Consider the following 19,348-nt stretch of genomic DNA (forward strand, 5'->3'; position numbering starts at 1 on the left):
CATGGGCAGGTCATGCTCAAGGGGTCAGAATGCAAGGGATGCATATCCAGTGGGTTCAGCTCAATGGCAGGAGTGAAGATCTGTTGAGTCAACCTGTCTGCAGGTAGAGGTGAATTTTTTGTATCTTTTGGATCTTGTGAATTTTTTGTATCTTTTGGATCTTGTGAATTTTTTGGATCAGTTGTCCCTTTCCGGGATTGAACAGTTTGGGCTGAGGATCGCAGAGGGGCCTCATCCACTTCATGTAAACGCTCCTGAGGTTCCCAGATGGTCCATCACTGACATCTGACTAGAAGGAAGACAGCATTCACTAATAAAGACTTTCAGATCTCATCTCTGAGTTGATCGTTCAGCAAGAGAACTTGATCCAGAATTTTTGTATTTTGGGCTCTGAGCCTTCTATTCTCAGCATTAAGGCAAGAAAGAGAATCCATTATTGGAGACAGGACTTCCCCTAAGCTGATCTTGAAACCCTCAGGGAGGGCATTGAGTGTAGTGGTGTTGTCACTTAAACCGTTTTTTATTTCCAAAATTTCTATCTAAGGGGATATTCACCGGGAAGTCTGTCGCGGAGATGGCGCGACGAAAGGCGTTCTCGATGCAGGCGATGATGTAGAGCTTCTGACATTCAAACAGAGCACCTGAAACAGCCCTGAGGACACGGAACAAGTTGCCTTAGAAAGGGTGATAGAAGGTACCTCTTCCTCCAAGATATCCGCTGGTTTTGAGTTACTTGCACAGAGGTGGCAAAGCCATTTTCTTCTCCTTTGTTTGCTCAACCATTTAACTTTAGGTGTCTGGCAATTATGGCAGAAGATTCTTCAGCACGAAAAGCAACGTATCGTCGGGGCCTCCGGTTTACTCTAACAATCGGCACAGGACATTTGCCGAACACCCGTTCTATCCTTCATTGTATCAATCTGAATTGGAAGTGAAGGCGCCGGCTTAAGAGGGGATGAAGGGTATTGCTAGGTGGGCAGTAATCAGGAAAGTGAGAAGGCAAGGTGAAAAAGACTGCCTTGATGCCAATTCGCCAACTTAGCAGCTTGAAGCGCAGTATAAATTCCGAGAAAGCTCACAGTTAATAGTCAAAGTAAAAGTGGTCTGTTGAGAGTGTTGTCCAGGCAAAAAGCTGACAAATTTCCAAAACTTGGTTGCCAGGCATATAGCAGACAAATAACCAAACGCTTGATTGCCAAATTTCTTCCAACTTGTTGCCGAAGGCAGTCTCACAAGTAGAGCGGGAGCGTAAATAGGTCGGAGTTGTAAACGTTGGGCAATACAAGGGGTCGACTGGCAAATAACTCCCAACACAATGCAACTGCTTAACCTTGTGATACAGTCGGTAGTGGGCAAGAGTTAGTGAGCAGTGAAGGCTAGTAACCAAGGAGTTAACATTCGGGTCTTGAGACAAGCAAAGGCGGCAAATTTTTTTTTGGTAGTTGTTGGCGCATCGGCTTCTGTTGCCATAGTGCACCTCCCAAGGTTTTTTTTGCAATACTTTGATCCAAGCCCAAGGCAGGATTTGAACCTGCGACCTTTGGGTTGCCAGGCAGGCACTTTACCCACCCGGCTAGCCCAGTCGGCGGCGGCAAATATGAATGCAGTACAAGCTAGAAACAAATCATGTAAAAACAATAATTACCTAAAGTTTCATGGTATTCATCTTCACCAAGGATGCAGGGGATAACTCAGGAAGTCACTATATGAAAATATTACTGAGACTAGCTAAAAAATACACTAAAAACTGAAAACTTGAGGAGCTCAAGATTAGGCAACTGTCACACCGACGTGCACAGGGAGATCCCTCCCCTGTTTTATGTTTTAAATGGTGCTGTAAACAGTCATGCCAACAGAATTTTGATTGTATTGCAAGTAATTACAATCTTTAGTTTTACAATACAATTGATATCAATATTATTTTAAATAGAATTTTGTTATTAATATCAGAGATATTCCTAGCAGTTTATTACATAAAAATATAATTAGTGCTAATGTGGAAAAGCTGACAGCACCGTCTGTGATAGCTCTATAGTTGATTTTATTTTGTTTACTTATAGTTTAAAAATTTCTTCAGGTGGTAAAAAATTGGAAGTGTGTGCTATAAGAGTATGTCTTACTTATCTCAGTTGTTTATTCTTATTATTTGTAGATCAGTAGTTGCCATTTATATGTTATGTGCAAGACCTACAATTTCTAGTTTAGTTTCCTCTTTCTTATGTTAATGTCACTTAAATTTATTAAGCTTGCTTGACTATTGCTCTATGGGCAAATTGGGAAAAAGATCTTGCTAATGTTGAATTGAAATATTATTACATACAAGGTGTGGCTATTAAATGATGAGACCATGCATGCAGCACTAGTCACCAGTCAAACAAAGGTTGACCTTGACCCTTCCCCAGTTATCTATAGGTTTTCATTACCTTGTGTTTTTACAGTTTTCTGGAAAATGACAGACAAAAGAATTGAAAAACAAATCAACCTCAGATTTTTAACAAAACTAAAGAAAACACCAGCTGAAAGTTATGAGTTATGTCAAACTTTATGGGGAAGATACTATGTCAAGAGCTTGTGTTTAAATGGCATAAAATATTTTAGAAGGAAGGGAGAATGTGGAAGACGATGAATGACTAGGCTGTCTGGTATTCCATGAAAAACTGACAAAAATGTGACCGGGTAAGGACATTGATTAGAAGTGATCGTCATTTAAGCATTACAATGGTTACATCAGAACCCAGTATGAATGAAGAAATAGTTAGACAAATTTTAATTGAAAATTTAGGCATCAGAAAAGTGTGTGCTAAGATGGTGCCAACATTTTTGAACTAAGATCAAAGAATGAGAAGATTGCAAGTCTGTGAAGATGTTTTTTAAAAAAAAAATTGTAGAAGATCCAGACTTACTGATTACTGTAATTACATACGATGAAAGTTGGCTATTCCAATACAACCTAGAAATTAAAAGAGTCCAATGCCACTGGAAGACAAAACAATTCCCCAGACTAATACAAAACAAGAATGTCAAAATAAAAAAAGAAAACCATGCTTTGATATTAAAGGAATTATTATGGCTGAATATGCCCCACAAAAACTGACTATCAATCAAACATACTACATTGAAGTTTTGACAAGGCTGTGTAAAAAATTTGAAGGAAGAGACCTGAATTATGAAAAGATGATTGAATGCTTCATCAAGACAATGCTCCAGCACACAACATGCTCTTAGTTCACCAGTTTCTGGCCAAAGAACAAATCCTTACGTGTGAATGTTATTCACCAGACCTAGCTCCTTGTGACTTTTTTTCTCTTCCCTTAACTGAAAAGTATACTTAAGGAACCCATTTTTAGTCTGTTGAAGACTGATAAAAAAAACAATCAAAGTGTTAAAAGGACAGAAGATGGCTTCCAGAAATATTTCTGTGCTTGGAAGAAATGTGTGGAACAATGTATGGAAGCCCAATGTAGTTTGTAAAATATTTTCCAGAAATATACTGAAATTAACTGTTTTAAAAGAAGGAAGGAGAAATCTAGAAAAGAATGCAGAAGAAACCTGATAGTAAGTGGAGTGAATTGTGATAGTTTTTGTGAGTGTGGTTATTGAAATTGTTTTTCAAGGATTTCCAAATGGATTACCCTAGATGTGGGGCACAGTGGATTTAGGATTGTGTGCATGGTTAATCATTCAAAATTAAAATCACCAGTACATAAAACTGGTTCTAAGGATAAAGTAGATAATTGCTGGCCAGTCAGTCCAATTTCAGTGGTAGAGAAAATCATGGAAGCAATGATCAAGAGTGCATTTAGGTATAAATGGAAATTCTCAAGGAAACACAGCATGGTTTCTAAAGAAAAAATCATGTTTAACCAACTTAGCTATTTGAACAGTCATTCGTGAGCTGGATGTAGGAAAGAATTTTGGCATTGTTTACTTAGATTTCAGCAAAGCATTTTGATCGGTGACATGAGAGGGTACTATATAAGCTGGAACATGCTGGAACCATAGAAAAAATTCTCAGATAGATTGCCAGATGGCTGCAGGATAGAAGACAGTGTGTTGTGATTAATGATTATTCTTCAGATTGGGCAAGAAGTTTGATTCCCTGAGGATCAGTATTTAGATCATTGTTGTTTTTGATTTTCTTAAATGTACATCAATGTAGGGATACAGAGTGTAATGTCAAAATTGCAAATGATATCAAGATTGGTAGAGTGGTTGATGCCAGGCAGCATTTCTTCAGGATGATTTAGTTAGACCTCTTTGATAGTCTTACACTTGGGATGTAGCACCCCAAAATAGACTGATATACTTGGTGGAGTTGAACTAAAAACAGTAGTGGAAGGGTAGGGATCTGGGGGTTACAGTACAGTCAGACATGAAGTTCTCTGAGCAGTGTAGTTTGGGTGGCAAGGGAAGGACCATTGTATCTTATAAATTTTTTTATTGAATATTTGCTTGTAAAGTAAATAGGTGTATCATAATCCCACTGTATAATAAAATTGTAAGACCACAGTATTGTGTAATTTTTGGAATACTGTGAACAAGTATGGAGACTACATCTAAAAAAGACAACAATCTTCTTGAAAAAATCCAAAGACAGAAAACCTGCCTGCCTGGTGAGAATGGCAAAAGGGGCAGGCATCCATATGAAGAAAGACTTTGAATATATGGGCTGCAGAACTTGGTAACTTAGAGCACCTTAGAGGAGACTTGATTAAGGTGTATAAGGCTGTAAGAGAAGAAAGTAAAATGAAAGAGGGTAAAATTTTCATTCTCATAAATGATTCCAGGACTTGAGGCCATAAATCCAAACTACAGGAGAAGAGGTTTAGATTGGATTGCAGGAAGTTTTCTTTTAACTTGCAGGTGTTAATTCCTGGAATAAGTTACCTCCATGGGTGGGTGAAGCTGACAGCTTGGCAAAATTCAGAGGTGAGCTGGATAATTACCTACCATATTTCCCGATGTATAAGATGCACCTTAATTTTGGGGCCCGAAATTTGAAAAAATAAATATATTACATAAAATTATTGAACTCAAGTTTTATTCATCATAAAATTCATACAACTCATCACTGTCAAAACTCCCATCCATTAGCTTGTCCTCATCTGTGTCTGATGACGAATCACTGTCTTCAATTGCCTCATCCTCAGTTCCATCTATGGCATTTGAAATTCCACACTTCTTAAACGACTTGACAATCTTAATATTAATAATCTCAATCTTAATATTATCCCAGGATCTTTTCACCCAGGTACAAACTTCTATAGTTGGTTTCTTCACTCTTCCTGCTAGTGTCAAATTGTCCCCAGAAGACTTCATCCATTGGTTCCAATTGTCTCTCATGGCAGCTCTGAAGGGTTTGTTAATGCTGACATCAAGTGGTTGGAGCTGGGATGTCAAGCCTCCAGGTATGACGGCAAGTTTTGTTTTTTTGCTCTGCACCAATCTTCTTTGTATTTTTTGTTATGTGTGCCCTAAACTGATCAAGCACCAATAGGGCAGGTTTGCGTAAGAGCCCACCTGGACTTCTGCTCCAAACTTTCTCAAACCAGATCTTCATCCCATCCTGATCCATCCAACCCTTGTCATGAATGTGGACAATCACTCCTCGAGGAATGTCTTCTTTTGGCATTGTTTTGCATTTGAAAATCAGCATAGGAGGCAGCTTGGTTCCATCGGCAAACAAGCTAGAACAACTGTATAATGGCTCTTTTCATGTCCACTTGTCTTCACAGTTACAGTTTTCACCCCCCCCCCTTATTATCAACAGTTCTGTTACTTGGGACATCAAATTAAAGGGGGACTTTGTCCATATTTGCAATCTGTCCCAACTCAAATGGATGTGTCTTCCGACATTGAAGGACAAAACAATGAAATTCAAGGACCGTCTGCTCATAGCTTTTGGGCATCCTTTGGGCAAGTCTGGTGCGTGTACGCATGCTTAGCATTAGCATTAGTAGAGGCATATGATGCAAGAAATCAAGCTTATGCAGCATGCAGTCCTCATCTGTGTGGACTAAGCTTATGCAGCTTAGTCCATTCCGTTTCATGAACCTGAAGCACCAATTGTGTCCTCCTTTGAAATCAGTAACTTCTTTTTCATCAGCAATTCTTCTTGCCTCATGCTTGAACCATCTTTGTGGACATAGGAATTCCAATTGCCCTTTGCTCCTCAGTCTGTATCTTCAATTCCCTCTCTAAATCAGGCCATTTTGCTGACTTGCCTCTAATGGCCTTCTGCTACTGTGGCGTTTTCAGTAGGGTTTTTTCTTCCCGTAGCCAGTCTTGGATTGTTTTCTCAGTTGGAGGAGTACTAACTTACGTTCAGCAGCATGATTTCCATTCACTTTTGCAAACTGGATCACTTTTAACTCGAATTCAGCACTGTACGAAAATCTTTTCTGAGCCATTTCTGGGCAAAACGTAACCTAATATACCAGTAACAAGTGGGAAACAATGAGTGCAAAGACAACAAGCATGAAAAAGCGGGAAATGCAAGTAAAAAAAATCTACAACCACTGTATAAGACGCACCCAGTTTTTAGACCCCAAAATTTTCGAAAAAAGGTGCGCCTTATCATGGGGAAATACGGTATATGAGAAGGAAGTCAAGTAGGTATTTTTTTAATTTTATTATTATTATATGTTATATGGCACAATATGGCTAATACTAACACTGCGAACAAAAGAGAAAGAGAGAATTTTTTGGCAAGACACATATGTTTATGCCAATTAAAATTAGAGATTATGGTTCTTTCAAATAGGAAATCTGATCTTATGTAAAATCTCAGCAGTGCACATGAACAGTCGAAGAATTTTGAACTGGATAAGTTTTTTGGAAATCTTTATCCACTTTTTGATTAATTAACGTATTAAATTGTGTTTGACAAATAGTTTAATAGTCTTAGGTACATTCATTAGCTTATTTTTAAATTTAGATATTGATTTTGTAAATTGCGATTTATTATTTGTACTGCTATTGTGTTGGTCTTTTGGCATGAATGTCGTAACATGTAATTAGTGGTGCAGTGGAATAGTAGGGTTCAGTTGTGATAAATAAATAGCTCAAAAGTTCTAATCACTTGTTAGGCATATATTTTTTTGTTTTTAGATAAGAAATTTTACTTTTAGTAAAGATATAACTAATTTAAAACTATGATGTAATGGTATAGCATAAATTATATCTTGAACTTTGTTAATGTAAGGTATAATGTAAAACTTAATAGTGTAATATGTATCATTGCATTTAGAAATCTATTAGCTTAATGTAGTATTGTCAATTAATCAATTAAATTGATTAATTTTGTTAATTTTCATTGTTGAGAAATTAAATTGCATTTAAAAGGAAATCATTCCCAAGATTAAAGCAGCAAAACAACGGGCACAAAGTAGCAGTAGTTCTGTGGCTTGGGGGGGGAACTGACAGGAATGATTCTCCTACAGATCATGGCCTAACAAAATTTGAAACTTGTGCAATGTTTGCCAATCTTTCTGGAACAGGACATGATACAGCCATTTGTGTGTGTGTTGTGCGGAGAGTGTAAAGAAATTAGGCACCATCTCAGCGTTCTGATGGACGTTTATGAGAGTTTGAAGAATAGAGTTGATGCTGTTGAAGGAATTAAAATGGGTGGGCCTATCAAGCTCTCAGCTGCCAAACTCAATACAAGAGCTCACACTTGTGCATCAGGCAACACAGTAGCAAGCTCCAAGGCAGAATGCCCTGGTCCCACAGGAGGTGGTTATTGTTAGTGATTATTGTCAAGGAAATGGGAAATACGTTGTGCAAGAAGAATACGTGGAATAGGAGCATAGTATGTCTGCCTGGGGACAAATGTAGATGATGTTGTAGAGCAAATACCTTATAAGGGCACAAAAGGTGATATTGTTGTACACATTGGCACTAATGATATTAAGAGTAGGAGAGATCTGAGGACTTACTTAACAAGCACAGGGAAGAAGTCACAAGCTAGGATTGAATTTGAAAGTGTTTGCAATTCAGTCAAGACGGGAGAGGAGGGAGTATACGTTGAGAGCCTTGTTAATCAATTTGGCTCTGGAGACAATGTGCAGTTTTTACGCTGTAGAATTTTTCTCGGCATGGTTCGTGCTTGTTAAAAGGAGAGACTGTTTTTACAGGGATGAGATACACTTAAATAGAGGGGGTGTAAAAATATTTGCTGATGCTATCGAGGCGGTGATAGGTGGGTTGGAAAATTGCTAGCTTGGGGGGGGGAATACACAGACTAATAGATTGACAGTAGCCGCTGGCAGAGGTGAAAGCATTCTTGCACTTCTTCTATTGGAATGAGGAGTAGCCCTGGAAAACAAGATGCTGGGTATTTGAAGGACTGCTGGGAGTCATCATGAAAGAAGTAAATACACGGGCTGTGTAAGGGTAACTAAGAGTAAGAGCAAGTGCATGTATACTTGCATGTACACCAATGCTAGGAGTTTCTGTAATTCTCCTTCTCTATCTCTTCCAAAGCAGTCAGAACATGCGAGGTATTAAGTCTAGTGTTTGCAGTTTTCATAAAATTAAAAAAAAAAAAACTTTGTTACTGTTGCACATAAAAGAATGATGTGTAAACTGGACCAATGTGGCATCAAATAAATTCTCTGTTTATACTCCAGACAACCACATGGTCAGAGGGGTTCACAAGATTTAAAGAATACGAGGAACAGCACTGTATTTAGCAATCAGGGATTTGAACCCCGATCACTCAAACATGTAATAGTAATAGAGGCATGTGTTGCAAGAAAGCAAGCATATCAGCTTATGTAGCATCGGCCAGAAAAAAAAAAAAAAAAAAAATTCACACAACAATTCCCTCTAAAAGTTTGTCCAGTTCCTCCTTGAATTTATTTAAGCTATCAACTTCAACAATGACAGATGGAAGTTTGTTCCAGCAATTAACCACCCGCTGGCTAAAGGCAAATTTCCCACGACTATTCTACAACTGTCTTTCCTCAATTTGAATTTATGCCCCCTTAGGTTTGTAATCTGAGCAAGTGGAAGAATCCCATCAGAATTCAGCATGCTCAGCCCATTCAAGGCCTTATACACCTCAATCAGATCACCTTGCAGGTGTCTAGTCTCCAGCCGTTGCAATTGCAGAACTTAAGCCAACCTTGGTAAGAGGACTCCTTCATTCCCCTCACAAATCTCGTTGCTCGTCCTGTACACGCTGAAGCAAATCTACATCCTTCCTAAAATTAGGCCTCCAGAGACTTGTACGCAGTACTCCAGGTGTGGCCTGATCATTGCCTTATATAAAGGGATAATCGCCTCCTTTTCCCTGCTAGCAAAATTCCTCTATATCATTGACAAAACTCCATGCCCTGCTCTTGCAGCCTGTCTGCATTGCTCAGAAAACTTCATATCTGACTGCACAATTACTCCCAGGTCTTTTTCATTTTCTACCACCTTAAGTGTAGTACCATACAGTTGGTACATTCCTCTGGGGTTACTTCTACCCATATGCAGCACTTTTTGCATTTGTCAGTGTTAAACTTCAGTTGCCACTTCGCAGCCCATCTGCCCAAATTTTTTAGATCTTGTTGCAGTAACACACTGCCATTACTAACCCTGCCAACCTTTGTATCATCTGCAAACTTTGACACTAAGCCTGATATACCTTCATCAATATCATTGATGAAACGGGCCCAACACCGAACTCTGTGGGACTCCACTAATAACATTAGTCCACAAAGAGCAGCACCCATTGATTACCACTCTCTGTCTTCTTCCCCTCAACCACCCTTTTATCCATTGTAGCAACTTACCTTTAATACCATTTTGCTCCAATTTGTACAGTAGTCTTCCATGCACAACAGTGTCAAAAGCTTTCCTGAAATCCAAGTATATGATATCAAAATTATTTTTTGCATCCATTTCCTTTGTAACCACATCATAATATTCAATCAAATTTGTCAGACAAGATTTTCCCTTAACAAACCCATGCTGTGTCTGAATTATTGCTGCAGTCTTGTCTAGATGACCTGCAATGCATCTTTAACCAGTGACTCCATTATTTTACCTGGAACAGAAGTTAATGTAACTGGTCTGTAATTACTCGTGTCACCCTTCGATCCCTTTTTGTGAATTTAGGAATACATTTGCACATCTCCAATCCATGGGGACTTCCCGTGAGTCCAAGGATGCCCTTGTAATTATGGCTAAGGGGTTTGCTTAGTTCCTTTGCTGCCTCCTTTAATATAACTGAGCAGTGCAGACGGGCTGCAAGAGTAACTCATGGTGTATTGTCGATGATATATAGGATTCTAGCAGGGATAAGGAGGTGATTATTCCCTTGTATAAGGCAATGGTCAGACCACACTTAGAGTACTGTATACAGGTCTGGAAGCCTCATTTCAAGAAGGATGTAGAGATGCTGGAACGAGTACAGAGAAGGGCAACAAGATTAGTGAATGGAACAAAGGGGTGCTCTTACGAAGAAAGGCTTATGTTTTGCAAATTACAGTGTCTGGAGACTAGGCACCAGCGAGGTGATCTGATAGAGGTGTATAAAGCCTTGAATGGTTTGAGCATGCTCAATGCTGATGGATTCTTCCTCTTGCTCAGAATAATCACCTGAGAGGGCATAAATTCAAATTGAGGAAAGACAGATGTAGGAGAGACGTGAGGAAATTTGCCTTTAGCCAGCTGGTGGTTGGTTGCTGGAATAGACTTCCATCCCTTGTCGTGGAAGTTGATAGCCTGAATAAGTTTAAGGCTCAGCTGGACAGGTATTTTGAACGAACAGAGGGGTGAAGTGGAAGTGGTTATTTTTTATTTATTATTTGTTTTTTTTTTTTTTTTTGGCTGATGCTGCATAAGCTTGCTTTCTTGCATCAAATGCTTCCACTAATGCTAATGCTAATAGATCCCATCCACTCCAGGTGCCTTTCTAATGTTTAACTTCAACAATTTCTCCTCCGCTTTGCTTTCAGTTATTACAAAATCATTAAGCACCCTGTTACAATTTGATAAACTTCTGGCATTTTCCTTCCTTAATAACTCCTCGTGTGTGAACGTAGATGAAAATACTCATTCAGTTTGTTTGCTATCTGAGCAGGATCTTGCATCAATAATCGAACGATCGATATCAAGTGGACCAATCTGCTTTATCCTCTTCCTTTTAGAGTTTATATAAATAAAGAAATCCTTGTTGTTTTTCTTAGCATCCTTTGCCAAAGATTTCTCATAATCTGCCTTTGATTGCCTAATCTTCTTCATGACTTGATTACAGGTTAATTACAGACTTGATTACTTGATTACTTTGTGACTTGATTACTATGTGTACTTATGTACCCTCATGCCCGACTACTTGGCTATGGCAGCAAGTGCAAAATATTGCTATGGATGAAGGGATGGTTAAGTAGAAGAAGACAGAGGGTGGTAATCAATGGGCACTGCTCTTTGTGGACTAATGTATCAGTGAAGTCTCTCAGGGATTATTGCTGGGCCATTTGTTTTTTACAATATTTATTAATGATAATGTTGAAGGTATATCAGGCTTATTGTCTAACTTTTCTGATGAACCAATTTTCCTAGATCTTTTCAAGATCTAGGAAAATTGGTTCAATGGGCTGAGAAATGTCAGTCGAAGTTTAACGTTGACAAATTCAAGGTACTGCATATGGGTGGCTGTAGTCCCAGAGTAATGTATCACCCGTGTGTTACCACACTGGGTAGTGGAAAATGAAAAAGATCTGGGATAATTGGTGCAGTCAGATATGAAATTCTCTGAGCAGTGCAGACATGCTGTCAGGACAGCTCAAGGGTTTTGTCAATGATATATAGAAACTTTGCATCCTGTGGGTGGTAGGTTATCCCCTTGTAAAAGGCAATGGTTTGGCCACATCTTGAGTATTGTATACATGTCTGGAGGCCTCACTTTAGGAAGGATGTCGATTTGCTGGAATGGGTGCAGAGAAGGTCAACCAGATTGGTCATGGGAACAAAAGGGTAGAACTGAAGCCTTTCTTAGCTAGAAAGGCTTCAGTTCTACAAATTGAAGTCTGGAGACTAGGCACCTGCAGGGTGATCTGATTGAGGTGTTTAAGTCCTTGAATGGATTAAGTAAGCTGAATTTGAATGGTATTCTTCTTTTGCTAAGACCACACACACATGGGGGGCATAAATTTAAGTTGAGGAAAGATGGTTGCAGGACAGATGTTTGAAAGTTTGCCTTCATCCAGTGGGTGGTTGATTGTTTGAACAGACTTCCATCTGTTGTTGTGGGAATGGAAGGTTTAAATAAATCCTAGGAAGAACTAGAGAAATTCTTGGAGAGTATGGATGGGTGAAGTGTGTGGGGGTTTTTTTTTTTTTTTTTTTTTTTGGCTAAATAAGTTTGCTCTCTTTGATTATTTGCCACTGCTGCTACTACTACTATTTTTTAATTTATTCATTGGGGTTTGTTATAATTTGGTTAAACATCTGCACTTATTTGATACAGTAGTGTTCAAAATATTTTCAGGGAAAAACGCTGAAAGAATCTATGACAGAGATTGCTTATGGCAGTTCTTTCCTAGAGTGGTTTGCTGAAGAAGCCCGTCGTGTATATGGAGATGTTGTTCCAGCACCTACGAACAGTAAACAAGCAATTTTTATTCGACAACCTGTAGGTGTTGCTGCCATCATAACTCCAGTAAGTTTTTTTTTTTTTTTTTATCTTTAAAAACATTTTATGAGTGAATAAAATTTTCAGAATTAAAGAATTAATAAAAATCTTCCTTTAATTCATAATAGCTGTTATGATTTAAAATAGAAAAAAATTAGATTTATTTCATTTTGTGTGCAACATTTTAAATTTCATTTTTATTTTCATGAAATTTGTTTATTTCATTTACAAATTTTTCTTACAATTCAGAAAATTTCTTTCATTATAGCAGCATTTTCCAAACTGTTGTCTGCAGATCTCCAGGGTTTTGCAAAACGTTCAGAAGGGGTATCAAGTAATATGTGTTTAGATATGTATAGATATTTTTAGGGGTCCGCAGATCTCAGTGGTTTGGGAGCTCCTGCATTATAGTGTTAAAGATATGTTTTTTTATATATTATTATAGTAATGTATAACTTGACATTTAAGTTAATTCACTTGACTCTAATATTTTTGAATCTCATTTGATAGTTTTGGCAGAGACTATGCATCCAGAAGCTTTGAAACTGTATGGACTAATGAAGTTTACCTAATGAATATTGTGTTATGTTGTCATCTCTTGACATTGCTTTTGAATTTAGGTGCTGCTATTAATGAAAAAAATATTGCTGTAAGAACACTTTGAATGCTCCATCACAAGATATCACGACTGAGGAATGACTGTAAATTGGGTCCCCCATGAGTCATGATTTCATCTGTTATACAGCCTATGACATATTCAGAAGTCAAACTGATAGATTACACTAGCCAACACGATTTTTACCTCCAAGAATTTAAATGCTGTTTTTAACCAATTTTTATGCATAGATTTCAAAAATCACCATGATAGTTACACATCATGTCACAGTTATTAAATATAGAGGGAATTATTTTACCAGCATGTGCCAATTTCACATAATCTAGCCAGTAATGTATGATATACTGATTTATTTTAACAGATATAAAGCTAATTCTCTTAATTTTAGAAATCGATCCTGGCCTCTGTTTTCTTGTGGTAAACATAATCAGACTCCTGCCTACGGTTCTTAGGTTCAAATTCCGATACAACAATTTACAATTTGCAGAGAGCACACTTAGCATTTTTGTAGGCTGTGCCAAGGTTTTCCAAGTATTAACTGATCATGACATGTTCTCAGGGTTGTAAATCCATTCTCCAAACAGTAACACAGGACATTCCAAGTTAGGCTGCAGACAGTCCTTTCAAAGGTTTTCATCCAAGAAGAAGGCATGCCTCAGGGGTCTGTGCTTAGCACTACCCTTTTTTGCTATTAAAATAAATACAATAACTGAGCACATTCCAAGAATCGTTGACTCAGCTTTATACATTGACGATTTCAGCATTTCCTATCACTCTCAGAATATGCGAAGTATAGAACGGCAGCTACAAGGAACAATAAGCAAATGGGCTCAGACAAATGGCTTCCTGATTTCCACACTAAAAACTGCGTGTATACACTTCTGTAGAAAACAAAACCTACACCCCGATCCTGAATTGAAACTTGATGGACATATTATCCCAGTAGTACCAAGCATAAGATTCTTGGGACTTCTCTTGGATAAGAAACTAACATTCCTTGATCACATTAAACAACTCAGGCTTTCTTGTTTAAAGAAATTAAACATTCTCAGAGTTCTTTCTGCAACAACTTCGGGAGCAGCCCGATATACACCTCTCAAACTTTATTGATCTATAGTTCGTGCCAAACTAGATTATGGAGCAGCTGTTTACGACTCGGCGAAACCAAGTGCTTTGAGATGGTTAGACCCCATACACCACAGTGCACTCTGTATAGCACTCAGAGCTTTTCGAACTTCACCTATACAAAGCCTTTATGCAGAAGCCCATGAACCTTCATTAGAGCTTAGATGACAGAATTTGTTATTACACTATGCCGTCAAGATAAAATTTATCAGTGATCATCCAAATAGAGATTTTCTGTTTTCATATAACTGGGAAAACATATACCAAGCCCATCCACGGATGAATCAACCTGCCAACATCCATCTGGAAGATTTACTACTAAGCTGAGAGCTTGATTATGACAACATAGCTACTGCAATTGCACAGACCATTCCACCATGGTGCATAGTTCAACCCATATATGATATGTATTTTCAAACCTGGGGGAAAAACACTCTATCAAGAAAAAACTTTCAGCAGTTATATGCAGCATACAAAGAACAATATCTATATCACACTTTCAGATGGGTCTAAATCAGAGATAAATACAAATGGGTCTAAATCAGAGACTTGTGTAGAAGCTGCAATTCATTTTGAGGATCATACGTTCATCCAACAACTCCCAAAAGAATGCAGTATTTTTACTGCCAAATTACAAGCCATTTCAATGGCTATAAACCAAATAAAACATAAACAGATAGCAAACAGCATTATTTTCATGGACTCGTTTAGCTCTGTTACTGCCTTGCAGAATGCAAATACCAAAGGACACCCAATCCTACAACATATCCAATTTTCAGTATCAAAGCTATTACAAAAAAATCACAATATCAGATTCTGCTGGATCCCAGGCCACACAGGAATAACTGAAAATGAAAGAGCAGACAAAGCAGCAAAAGAAGCTTCCACCTCTGATTATGCCTTTCACATAATACCATATACAGATTACAAGTCCTTGATCGACCAAGCAGTATAAAACAATGGGAACAACACTGGCTAGATCAGACTAACAACAAACTTCGTCTAATTAAAGAAACACTTCGACCGTGGCCTACTAGCTTCCGATCGAATAGACAGGAAGAAGTGATCCTTGCTCGATTGTGAATCGGGCATACACATATGACTCACTCTTACCTACTCAGAGGTAAAGACACCCCTCAATGCCAAAACTGTCAAGTTCCGCTGACTATACATCACTTCATGATGAACTGTCTAAAATTTCATAGAAAACGTCAAAGAGCCTTTCAATCAATAATGAATAAACAAAACAACCTAATGCTTAAAACAATTTTAGATGATCGGCCAAATATTACCAAAGTTTTCTCCTTCCTTAAGTTAACTGGATACTTTTGAAACATATAAAATTAATAGTATACCATTTATAGAGAAGCTACACAAATTTATATAGCAGAATCTTGGTTCTGCCATAAACGACAAGGAAAGTGAAAAAATGCTGACATACGAAACTCTCCTACCTAGGCTAGGTGCATTATAGCCTAAGCTGCTCTTGCACCAATAGCTTTAAAATAACAACAATATAACAACATCCAAACAGTAGTGGTGAAGATAATAGTGATAAAGTTCAAGTTTAGGATTCCTTGGAAGCCTCCACTTTACAAGATGTTGACTATTAGTCAGTAAGTTCAGGTAGTGAGGTACATTTAATTAAACAAGATGAGTTGAATGTTTTGGTTTGAGACTTAAATTTGCTGATAGGACAAGCTGAACTGTTGGGTTCTAGGTTACAACAGTGGAATATACTTGCAGCAGGAACAAAGATTTCACTGTTTCGAAAAAGACACAGAAAGTTTTGGAAATATTTTGCTACGGAGGACAGTATACATTTTTTCAAAGACATTATTGGACTTCTGAAAGAACTAGGTGTCATGCATTAGTTAGATGAATGGCATTTATTCATAGATGCATCAAAATTAAGTTTAAAAGCAGATTTGCATCATAATGGCAACGAATTTCCATCAGTTCCTGTGTTTCATTCAGTTGGACTTAAGAAAGAAAGTCCATGTCTAAGGTTGTACATGCTATAAAATACGAGGATTATGGTTTGAACATATGCAGTGATCTTAAGGTTATTGGTTTTCGTGGGGGGGGGTCACAAAATATTGTTGTTTTTTGTGTTTATGGGACAGCTATGTAGGTGGGAGATGACTTTCATCAACCGGTGAAATACCACCACTTTGCTTATTGGAGGCTTGAAGTGGTGAAACCCATGTTTAGTCTCCAGAGCAAAGTTTCGAGCGTCCCCCTCCCCCCATACTTCTCCTTCAACCCATGCACGGTACTAAGTACTATAGGTTTTGATACCTTTCGTGTTTGGGGTTTTCATAAAAAAAAAAAAAAAAAAAAAAAAATGTGACAGAAGAACATTATGTTGTGCAACACTGGGACAAGTTCATGCCGGGACAATGTAATGTAAAATATATTCCTTTAGTGCAATCAAACACGGTTCAGCTTCCACCCCTGCACATCAAACTTGGATCGTTGAAAAATTTTGTGAAGGGACTAGATAATGAAAGTAATGGATTTGCATACTTGAGAAGTGTGTTTCCTAATTTAACATATGCCAAACTCAGGGAAGGAATTTTCGTAGGACCCCAAATTAGGAAACTCTTGAAAGACGATGTGTTTGAAACCCAGTTAAAAGAGTTTGAATTGGCAGCTTGACAATCATTTAAGGCGGTAATAGGTGCCTCTCTAGCCAGGTAGGCAGGAGCAGTATTGCGCTTCTTGATTAGACTGGAGTTCAAGTCCGTGACCACCAAATACAGAGGATGTGGAAAGGTCAGGGAATGACCACCACATATCCCCGGAGCAATATGGCCTTAGTTGCTAATGCTCCTAAAAAACCAAATAACAGGTGGTAATACAGTGGATTCCGGTTATTTGGGCCATTGGTTAATCGGGGCTGCCGTTTATTTGGGGCAAATCTTAAAAAACAGAAACCAGTGGAGAAAATAGCCAGGGTTTACTTCACTTAATTGGGGCAGGAGACTGCAGCACTGGAGATTACCCTACGATTGTCTCCAACAGTACCACGTGGTTCGGTCGAAATTCTGGAGGTCACAACCATAAAACAATAAAAACAATTAGCAGTCACCTGTTTATTGGGCTTTTCTGTTAGTGAAATCTATCATAAACAGACAGTAAACTCGATCTTACTGAATTTGTGATAATACCGACAGCTGAAATTCTGTGGGTTATTATGGTGAAATGTGTTTACGCTTCCATGAAATCTTCAGTCATATAAAAAAATTAATTTTCAGATCTTCTCTTCATTCCTATTTTTAAGCTTTGTAACTCATTACTCCGTTCTCACTTGCGTGTATCGTGTTACTTGCAATTTGTGTGTGCCGTGTTCTTTGTTATTGATTGCTTATCTTTTTACTGTTTTAAATTTACGTATTAATTATTACGATTATTACGTATATTCTTCCGATTTTCACGCATCATTTAATTTTTTAATTGGTAAGGTAATAAAGGGTAAATTTGTGTTTAATATATCTTTGTTTTTATAGCCTGTGGATAATATTCCTCCTATATTCGCTAATTAGAATCGCTGTTTAATAGAATTAAAATTCAATTCACAAACGTGATCACAATGACCGGCGCTTACTATACATCATATAATGAACAGTACTTTACTATGGTGAGTTTGTCGTAACGTGATTTGACTGTACAGTGAATCAATTGTAAAGGGGAAGGGTACATTGTATTTTTAACTATATATGTGAAACTTCGGATAATTGGGGCAGCCGCTTAATTGGGCCAAAATGCACTGGTCCCGATGTGTCCCAAATAACCGGAATGGACTGTACATGGTTTTTTGGGTAATAGGAAAGAAGAAAACTATGAAATGTTGTTTTCTAATTTACTTGAGTGCTACAAAAACGCGGGCTGTCGAATGTCGTTGAAAATTCATTTTCTTCATTCTGAACTTGAATTTTTCCCCGAAAATCTGCGAGGTGTGAGCTGTACCAAGGTCACTGAGATCCTGTAATGAGGGGGTATTATTGCTGGTTCCTTGTGAGAGAGAGTAAGCAGGAATAGAAGAGAAAATTCCTTAGTAGCAAACATTTTTAAGGACAATTACAGTTATGCTGATTACATTTTTAAGGACAATTACAGTTATGGTGATTACATTTTAAGGACAATTACAGTCATGCTGATTACATTTTTAAGGACAATTACAGTTATGCTGAAAGTTAAATGAGTTATAGAGATAGTATAATTTTTTTTATGCTTGTATTACAAACTTGTATTATATGTATATATATCCCTTTATTTTAACATTAAACATTGGTACATCTTTTGATGTAGACATGATACAGACTTTTTATGGTGATGTTCGGAATCAGTACATTTATTTCCTCCAGAATCACATATGTTCTTTGGATTACACTAGCCAACAAAAAATATTTTTTGTTGGCTAGTGTAATCCTAGTTTAATTGATGATTGCTTCTGTGTGCCAGATTGCAAGAAATGTGCCAATCTAAATCTAAAACTGGATGCATTGCTAGATGAAGTTGGATTATTGAAGAAATGAACAAATGACCTAGAAACAAATAAATTTATTTGTTTTATTAGGGTCTTGAGAGGAATTTAAGTATCTAGTAACATGCCAGTTGTTAATTCAGGGCTCTTCCTCATATGGACAGTTTTATTGGGGGATTCTATGCCAGAGAAACAGGTAAATTTTTTGTAATAATGCTAGGTAGACTAGACCCATGGTATATCTGTCTGGATAATATTACCAATAAACTCATAACATTACCAATTAGTTGTTAGATTTTAAAGGAGGTAAAGAGAGCATTATTATTATTCATGTGGAAACTAATGATATTAATTGCATGTGGACTGATGTTTTTTTTTTTTTTGTGCAGTTCTGCCCAGGCATGATGGAAGATGGGGCTGTATGTTAAAAACGTTGTGGATTAATAAAATAATGGTTTAGAACAGTAGTCGTAAACATATCTGTGGGTAC

The 19,348-nt window shown here is 37.6% G+C and overlaps 1 protein-coding gene across 2 annotated transcripts in view; it reads left to right on the top strand.

Moving 5' to 3' along the window:
- The window catches only part of Ssadh (succinic semialdehyde dehydrogenase), a 312,458-nt gene that overhangs the window by 109,188 nt on the left and 183,922 nt on the right, over positions 1-19,348 (top strand). For both annotated transcript variants that reach the window (XM_090380984.1, XM_090380985.1), the window contains exon 6: positions 12,485-12,655. In XM_090380984.1, the coding sequence (XP_090237110.1) occupies positions 12,485-12,655 (171 nt within the window). The remainder of the gene's footprint in view (positions 1-12,484; positions 12,656-19,348) is intronic.

The sequence above is a fragment of the Mastigoproctus giganteus genome, chromosome 9, assembly GCF_048544385.1.
Source record: "Mastigoproctus giganteus isolate SK-2022 chromosome 9, ASM4854438v1, whole genome shotgun sequence".
NCBI classification, from domain to species: domain Eukaryota; kingdom Metazoa; phylum Arthropoda; class Arachnida; order Uropygi; family Thelyphonidae; genus Mastigoproctus; species Mastigoproctus giganteus.